Raw genomic sequence first — 10,000 nt, 5'->3', positions numbered from 1 at the left:
TCCCCGCCTCTTCTCCTGCAGCAAAATTTGGTTCCTTAATTGACCCACTCGTCATCCACGATCCATTGTCCGCACCTTGATTCACCTTGTTTATATGTCATCGTCGTCTTTCGTGCCGACTCGAACGTGAAATAATTTTCAAAGATTATCCAGATTCTAGATTATGCTAACTTTCCTTGCAGTCTTGGTCTAGTAATTCTCGTGCATTCAACACAGAAACCAAAACAGTTAATGTACTTGATCTTGATTGAAAGAAAGAAATATTATGTTAGCTTGCGTTCCGCGAGAACAAGTGAGATTAGCTAATGCACTTCTGATTTTTTATCTAGTTTCATATACGTAATATAATTAAACACGCACGACATATTCTTGGTTACTGTAATAATGTAATATAAACATCATCCAATCTAACCTAATATTACGATGAAAATAAAATGAGAAAGATATGGTATATGTGTTTTTTGCGCAGGGGTTCCTTGAAACATGCAATTTATTTTAAAGGTTACGCAAGGGTAAAGGTTGAGAAACGCTGCTCTAGATTATGCTAACTTTCCTTGCAGTCTTGGTTTAATATTTCTCATGTATTCGACAGAAACCAAAACAGTTAATGTACTTGGTCTTGACTGAAAGAAATATTATTTTAGTTTGCGTTGTGAAGCTTTGTGTAGTGATAGACCCTTGGTTCAAGAACTGCGGTGATGCAAGTATTCTTGGGGTAAACCCTTGACCCTGTGAAGACAAGCAAGCTCAATCCCTCTTGTCTAGCGACCTTTTTTCTTCGTGTTGTCTCTTTCAAGTGAAAAAGCCCTCTGTAGTCATAATAAGAATGGTGAGAATATTCATGCAAGAAGTAGAGTAATGGAAGTAAAAAACATTGACCTATCAATTCTGTATGTTTCCATGGCAAATCATCGTCATCATCATTATCGTCGTCATTAACTATTATGACTAAATTAAACAGAAAAAGTGAAATGGCAATAGCCCAAGCGTCTGCCCAGTAGGCAGGCAACCCTGACACACCAAGAACCCCGCTGATTTAGTCAGGAATGGTCCGAGTGCTATTCCTCATTTGCATTCCTCCTTCTCCTCAATGAGGTCCGACAGACGCGACTGGTTAACAGGAACCATCTGAAATGCTTCCCTGTCAAGCCGTAGCTTCATTTTACGGAATTATGGCAGACTCCTTGGAGATCGATCACTGTTAACGTCATTGGGTACTCGTGTTTCAACAAGCTGTTGAAAACAGTTCCCTAATTTATGAGATTCTGTTTACACGTGTCACGGAATACGAACTGCCAGAAACTGTCTGGAGACAATGTAAATCGGGACAACCGTCAGAGTACATTTTCTAACATGTAGTACATGCAGTGCGTTACATTTATAAGTACTTTGTAAATAAATTAGAAAGTAGCAGATGAGGACCGCAGCTTCGCGACCCCGAGTGGATTTGTTTGTACTGTAGATCATACATAGGTCATCCGATCCCGCGGCCGATTGGGGGGAAAGGAAATGTCGAGTTGCCAGACACCCCTAAGGAGAGTATCTTCCTTCCTCCGACAACAGACACCTAAGATGCATACTCACCACATACATCGTATACCCCATGCTGGCGTTAACCTCCTGCCCAGTTTGCTTAGATATTGAGAGAGAGATGGGAGGAAGGAGAGACAGAGGGATAGAAATAAGACACAACAAGCTGTCAAGACGTCCTTAGAGACTGCAGAGCGTACGTACGTACACGTCCGAGCCACCCCCAACATTAGCCTTCCCCCCCCCAATCCCCCGCCAGCCCCGCCGTTACCCGAGGAACGAGTCACGCTCCGTCGACCCTTCGCAGCAGCCTATCAGGTAGTATACTGTATATTAAATCAGACGTACCTGCCAAGGTTTATTCCTTATTCACATGCGCTAGCACCCAAATGTATGTGTGTGTATGTATGTATGTATGTATGTATGTATGCATGTATGTATGTATGTGCGTATGTATACATTTCATTATATATATTTATACATATATATATATATATTTATACATACATATATATATATATATATATATATATATATATATATATATATATATATATATATATATACTTGAGGGACGCCGAGGATGAGATGGATTGATGGGGTGAAAGGGGCGTTGAGCAAGCGGATATTATCTGTTGAGCAAAGATGGGAGAAGGCAGTATGTAGGGGTAAGTAAAGAATGGATGTGTATAAATGATACTGTGATGCAAGGAATGGAGATGGAGGATGGGGGGTTAGGTAGTTGTTATGTGTGAATGATATTTTGACGCAGCCCGAAGGGATTTCTCCCCGTCTTCTCTCTCTCTCTTTTTGCATGAGGGGACGGAGAAGGGCGGGTCGCCGATTAAGTGAAGCGGCCTTGCTGTGAATGTGCTGTGTCTTGCTGCATTGCTTCTGACCCAGGGCAGTGGGCATATGACTTTTGACTTGGCTACCTCCCTGGTAAGAGGGAAAAGCCCTTGGTATATAGATACACAAACACACACACACACACACACACACACACATATATATATATATATATACATACATATACATAAATATATACATACATGCATACATATATACACACATACATATATATACATACATGCATATATACGTGGCCGTTCCATTTCGACAAGTGGATTTCATATCGTGGCCAGAATGAACACTGGTGAAATGAAAGCTCAAGTCTAATCTCTAACGTTTTCTGTTTGGACACCTTTTTCAGAGAGACGGAATCTCCGAATCCCTCTGAAAAAATATTTCAAACCGAAATGTTAGAAATTAGACGAGCTCTTACTACTGTTCATTCTTGCCAGAGAACGATATATATATTATATATTATATATATATTATATATTATATATATATATATATATATATATATACAGTATATATATATATGATGTTACGCTCTAGTCTACATCATATATTCATAATTACAAAAGAACCCGTATAATAAAAACAATTTCACGAAATAACACATTCATGGCTGAAATAAACGGAAACGAAATTGCAGTTGTTCTAGGGCTCTCTCCGCATATTCCCCATAACGTCCATAGTGCGAAACGTATACGAAAGTTTCGTCTACAGACTGCTATCAAGCGGCTTCAGCCAATGAGCGCGCAGTGCTGAGGCAAAGCCAATCACGATCCGCGCGATGACGTCAATGCAAGGCATATCTATGCAAGAGAGGTGGAGCTGAGGGGGGAGGGAGGAGTAGGGGTGAGGATTCAGAGGAGCTGTAGAGAGTGGAGGGGAAGTAGGGTGAGGACTTAGAGGAGCTGTAGGGAGGAGGGGAAGTAGGGTGAGGATTCAGAGGAGCTGTAGGGAGGAGGAGAAGTAGGGTGAGGATTCATAGAAAGAATAGGGAAGGGGCAAACAGGGTGAGGACACCGTGGACATATAGGGAGGGAGGTAGTAGGGTGAGGGCTCTGAGGATCTGTAGGGAGGGGGGAGAGGGTGAGGACTCAGGAGCTGTAGGGAGAAGGGGAAGTAGGGTGAGAACTCAAAGGAGCTGTAGGGTGAAGGGGAAGTAGGGTGAGGACTCTGAGGAGCTGTAGGGAGGGAGGTAGTAGGGTGAGGCCTCAGAGGAGCTGTAGGGAAGGGGGGAGTAAGGTGAAGACTCTGAAGAGCTGTTGAGAAGGAGGGGGGAGGAAGAGATGTACATATATAGTTGTTGGGGGTGGGGAGGGGAGCAGATGGAATGAGGAGAACAGGTTAAGCAAGAATGGACTTAAAGGTTATAAGTAATGACATACAACGTAACTATATCCTTCCCATATGAAATAATGACTACGTAATATCAGGTAATTATTTTCAGTGTTTTCCAGGCACCCTTACGGACCAGAGACACCCAGTATTCTTTTAATACTTCACTCAGGAAATAATGGACATCATCTTCAACTTCTGCTGTTTTCCCTTTCCGGTGCTCTTCCTAATCTCTCCTTCATCGTCCTTAGTTTTCGGTGGCGAAAGGCAACAAAACCACCCCAAGATTCTGACTGACTAGTCCTCTGAACAAGCAACAGCTTAACTTAACTAACTCAAATTGCAAAGGCCAGAGGAGCAGGTTAACGAAGCATTGGGGGTTAAGAAGTGAGTTGGCCTACACTAGCCCGCTGTCATGACGTCTGGCCTTAACCAGAATAAATTCTGTGAAGTAAGTCACATCTAGGCTGAGGTTAGGACACGAGTCTTCCTGGTGTTGTATCATTGCCCCACGGATGCGCTCTCAACATATCATAACATGGAACTGTCTAGTGTAGGCCTTAAGGTCTCTCGCAGTCTCCTTCATTCTTAGGTTCTCATAACATACCGAAGGGAGCAAACGCCGCAACATCGTATAGCCGCACCTTAGGAAGCTCTCAGGCAGACACGCGACCCATCTCCACAGGCAGGCAAGATTAATCTGACGCGGCTACGACAGAAGTGGATGGTCCTCGGCGTCGTCCATTCACGGTCTTTTTTCTTTTCTGGAGATTAAAAGAAGAGTCGAGGCACATGACCGAAGTGCGTCACCCGATGCTCGATGATAAGGCAGGTTATTTGGCTCATGTCGGCAGTGGGTGAGAGTGTGTATTGGTTTGAATCACGGCCTGTGTACTAATACCCCCCATGATCCTCCCTAAAGGCCTCGTGCCGAGGGGATTTAGCCTCGATTTCAAAGCCTTGGTAAGGGGCCAAGTCGCACATCCATACAGGGATTACAAGGGGCTTGAAGGCATAGGCCTTTGTCCACCTGTACAGCTACCTGCAGCGCCAAATACTTCCTCCGAGACTCGACATAACCCTAGACGCTATTTCCAGTGGTCTTCAGTGTGCACTGAGGGCGTCATCGGAAGCGTGCTGGTTCCGCATCTGCTTAGTTTTGAGTTCGAATCCCGCGCTCCTCTCCGATTCCCAGCAGTGACTGATACTTCCCCCCAACAGTCCATGAGGCGCATTGGGCAATGGTGACGGGTTCGACGGCAGCTATGCGTCTCCTGGCGTACGCTCATCACCTACTAACTTCCAGGTATATATTAGCATATCCTGTTCGCTTTTACCCATAGAAATATTTAACGTCTGGATTCTACTCTTCATCCAGGCAACCACGAGCAGAACCATCGGCAAAGTCTAGGTCAGTGACACAAGACTCGGCAATGCAGGTTCTGCAAGCGGCTGCAATTCTGCTTATTACCCCCATCCATTCCGCCACCTCTAACCTCAGAGGCACCTCACTTCACCCGACAGCACCGGTGCTCTATTATCCCTGGAACAGGAAACGTTCCAGGTACCGGCCCTGGAGAGCTCCCCCCCTCCGGTGCGCGGCACATCAGCATTCGCAACCATAGGTCACCCAACTCCGGGACATTTCCCTCTTGATATCAGGAAGTGGGGACCCCTGTGAGGCTTCCATTCCCTACAACTGTGACCACTGGGACTCTGCCCCCACCAGATAGCGGGCTTCGACAGTAGTTCTCAATCTTTATTCCCCCTTCCATTATTTTTCAACCTTCGTGCGGCTCCCCTTCATTTTTCTCCCAAATCCCACCCAGCCAAAAAAGTTAGAGAAAAAATGTAACAATGTTAATAATAAAATGCTGATGAAGAGAAACCTTTTGCTGTACCACAAAGCTGACAATCATAATTATCTTCTGCCAGGACAGAATGATGGATTTCTTTTTTTTCATTTCAAGTCCTCATATAATATAGAAATGTATAATTTGTAACATCAGGCAATGGCCTTTGTACATTCTTTTCATTCCTTCCTTGAGGGCCCCCAGGTTGACCACCACTGGACTAGACGGACTCCCCTGAGGGGAGGCCCAACAGTGATACGCCGCTTGTCCTCAGCGTTGCTCCAGAACAGTCCGGGGGTAACAAAACAATTTTTACGACAGCGGGTCGGTAGACTTGCGGTTTTTGCTTCCACTCCAGGGACGGCCAAAGAGAATAAACGACAAAGGGGAAAAACTCGACAATGGGACAAGGAAGAAAAGCTCAAAAGAAAAAAACAAAGAAAAAAATAATGACAAAGAAAAGAAAATGGATCTGGTATCTAAAGATGTACTCACCTCCATCGACTCCCGAGTCGGGGGCTGGCTCAGCACCGACGGCGACGGCATTCGATGCGAACACCACCAAGAGGGCGAAGGTCTTCATCACAATAGTCTCTTCTTCCCTGAACGCCCACCACCACGTCCTCCCCCTCTTCTTCCTCCTCTTCCTTTTCACGTCATCCGTCTCGTCACATTTGCAATCCGTTTCCATGGTAAGGATGGCTGGCTGGCTGGGTGACTTTTCTTCGAATAGGTTAGTGTCCTCTTCACCGGCAGCCTCCCCTCCTTCTTCCTTTCTTCTGGTCACGCCTCACCATTTCCCGCTATCCATAATTAATGTCACATCTGGAAAGAACAGGAAAGTCGATCAATACCAATTTCTTTTTTTCTTTTAAGGAAATAATATTAGTCCGCGTACGAACTGAACGTAACAGACACTTCACACGCACGAGCGTACTATCACGCACAGGTGACTTGATAATGATCTATTAATCTTGAGTATTTTATTGCTCTTCAAAGTCAAATGCATCTTTGAACATTACCACTCTGTATACGGTAAGTACCTGGCTTTATAATCGCACGCACGCACGCAGACACGCACGCACACACACACACACACACACACACACACACACACACACACATATATATATATATATATATATATATATATATATATATATATATATATGTTGAGGCATTGTGACAGGTGGGAAAAGTGGGTGATGAAGATACGAATTAGAAACCAAGTTTATTTTGACTAATTTCGCCCAATAAGTCTTTGGAGAAATAAATACACACACACACACACACACACACACACACACACACATATATATATATATATATATATATATATATATATATATATATATATATATATATATATCACCTAATACGAGCATTCTCTCATTCCAAAATCGTGCTTCACAGTCACCAAAAAAGCATTCAACAGGCGACCTACTCCTTTGTCTACTTTTAGTCTTTTGATTTTTTTTTTTTTTTTTTGTACACTCGACATGCCATAGAAAAAATGTGGTGGAAAGTGCCACAATATCCAAATTGGATCGCCTGCAAATCCAGGGGCCCGAGAGAACATGCCCCGTAAGAATGGAGGAGGTTGCAAGAGACCATAAGGCCTACACCAGGCAGTTCCATTTCCCTTACCACCTGCTATTCCTATTCATTGCGTTATTTCATCTTCTTTTAAAACAACCAGTTCTTTTATATTTCCTTCATCAAACAACCTGAGGAATGTTGTGGCATGGAATCGCTTATTCAGTAGACTTCTCTTAGTTGGTTCCTCTACGAGGTGTCTCCATCAGGGAGATCCAATCACATATCCCCCGAGAACTGAGAAATCCGAGGCAAAGCGTTCCCGGCAATGCTACACATTTCCAAGCCGGTCCATATATATACACATGATTTTGATTATTGTACGTAGTCTTAACCGAAAGCGAGCTTTCCAAATAAACTCGTAGAGAACATTGATCCCTTGAATGTCCTTCGTTAAATGGCTACACTGTTACTGGGTGTATGCTGACACTCCACTCTACACAGAACAAAATCTAATCGGGAACTGAGGTACACAATACCACGCTCCAGATGTCATCTGTGATTACGCCTCAGGTTTATACTTGGATCCGTTTATGTGTTGCATACGGCCTATCAGGACAGTGTAAACACGCAGTTGACCAATACCAGCACGGGTTATGGCATCAGATATTGACATGTCAACAATCCATCTTATGCGGATAACTTTAATAATCACAATGATAATAGTAATAATAATGATAATAATAATACTAATACTAATAATAATGGTGATGATGATGATGATGATGATGATGATGATGATGATGATGATGATGATAATGATGATGATAATAATAATAAATGACTATCACATGTCCCCGAAGGCTGTCCTAAACTCATGTGTAACCTTTTACTCAGTACAGTGATGGATTTGCAAAGTTCACAGTTTTTGTTCTATTTAACGACGGCTCATTTTATAAAATTTCCAGAAGAGCATCTATGCAGCGAATGGTCTAACAAATTTAAGTTTAAGAAGGAAATAGCCAAGAACTAGTTTACCAGCAGAGTGGATAACGAATGGAATAGACTTAGTAATTATGTAGTGAGTTTTGAAACAATCGGTGGTTTTAAAAGAAGATTAGATAACTTTATGGATAGGGATTACAGATGGTAAGGGACATGGAACTGGTGAGTATAGGCCTTATGGTCTCTTGCACTCTCCTCCATTACGTTTTTATTTCGCTTCACTGCGTCTTGTAAACAATATTCAACATAACAACATTTCGTTACAGCTGACGCCATACAATTTTGTTCAGTTAAATCTCTACACAGGGAAACATCAAGCAATCATCTTAACTACAGCCTTCATTCCCTCTTTACTGCATAATGTAACGAAATGTCAACATAGCTTTCGTACCTTGAAGCCTATCTGATAAAAATTTTCCTTTGTAAAAGAGAATACGCTATCGAACAGGAGGGTAAACCAAAACTGAAACTTTATCTAATTTTATTAAAAAAAAAAAAAAAAATCGACAATAGTTCCCCACCTTTACTCCAATACCTTTTACATGGTACATCATTTCGCAGTTGTACCACCCTCCCCCCCCGCCCCCCCGTACACATAAAACCATAAAATCTGACCTGAAACGGTTCGGCTGGAACATCAAAGGCCAACGAACAAACACACACACACACACATACACACACTCACACTTAAACCATAGTTTACACCGACAAAGCCTAAGGTACTTTTTGCTCGGTCACAAACTTTAGGGCGATAAGGACCGAGTCCTTCAGGTCCCAACTTGGTATCAGTTATGGGGAAGATGAAGGATCCGGTGGGAGGGGGATGGAGTAGAGGTGAGTATGGAGGGTGGTGAGGAGTAGGAGGAAAAATAGAGAGAGGAAATGGACAAGGAGGAGGAGGATGAAGACGGGGAGGAAGATGGAGTGGAGGATGGTGAGGATGGGGAAGAGGAGGGAGAGGAAGAGGAGAAGAGAGAGGGAGATGGACAAAAGAGGAGGAGGAAGATGAGGAGGAAGAGAAGAAAGAGGAGTGAGAGATGAAAGGGGATGAGAACGAGGAAGAAAAAGAAAATGAGGAGAAGGAAGAGGACAAGGACGAGAACGAGGAGGAGGTAAAGGAGGAGGAAGCGGAGGAGTAAGGGGAGGAGGAAGAGGAGTAGGAGGAATATGAGGAGCAGGAGGAAGAAGAGGCAGAACTCTTCACGGTGACCATCGTCCATTAACGCGTCCTATAGCTATCGGAGCTCTTGTCCACATCCACCTGACTGGACCTCTCGCCCCCAAAGCGAGGACACTTTCTCCCGTCCTCTGATTGATTGATTGTGTGTGTGTGTGTGTGTGTGTGTGTGTGTGTGTGTGTGTGTGTGTGTGTGTGTGTGTGTGTGTGTGTGTGTGTGTGTGTGTGTGTGTGTGTGTGTGTGTGTGTTTTGCACTCTAGATGACGTCACAAGACGTGTGAGTGACGTCAAACTGGCCTGAGAAGTAAACATTTCATTTACGCAAGTCAATCGTAAGAAACATTAAAGAATTAAGAGCGTTTATATGATTGGCAATTGAATTATACTGATATGATTTTTATTATGTCACCCTCGTTCCGATGCTGACAATCTTCTTTATTGGTTTCTCTATTTTTCTGATATATGTTTTTGTTTCATCGAGAAAAAAATAAATAAATAAATAAGAGAAGAAAAAAAAAACTGGGGGCGACTATGTTGCACCATGTCTGGCTTGATCCTCTGGTCGCCTTCAAGTGAATGTGATCTTACATGTGAAGTGAATGCTGGTGTATATACATAAACATTCACATATGTACATAAACATGTGAATATATGAATATTTAAATCGGGTTATCCAAATTTCCATCTCCGGGGCCGTTCCTC

General features: G+C 43.1%; 1 protein-coding gene across 1 annotated transcript in view; it reads right to left on the bottom strand.

Annotated features, from left to right (window-relative positions):
* The window catches only part of unc-5, a 256,136-nt gene that overhangs the window by 239,972 nt on the left and 6,164 nt on the right, over nt 1-10,000 (bottom strand). Inside the window, exon 2 of the mRNA XM_076198739.1 lies at nt 6,075-6,404. Coding sequence (XP_076054854.1) covers nt 6,075-6,270 — 196 coding nt within the window. The 5' untranslated portion in view covers nt 6,271-6,404. The remainder of the gene's footprint in view (nt 1-6,074; nt 6,405-10,000) is intronic.

This window comes from Oratosquilla oratoria, chromosome 15 (assembly GCF_046742065.1).
Source record: "Oratosquilla oratoria isolate Oo_2021 chromosome 15, ASM4674206v1, whole genome shotgun sequence".
Lineage (NCBI taxonomy): Eukaryota > Metazoa > Arthropoda > Malacostraca > Stomatopoda > Squillidae > Oratosquilla > Oratosquilla oratoria.
This window is presented reverse-complemented; position numbering and strand designations above follow the sequence as displayed.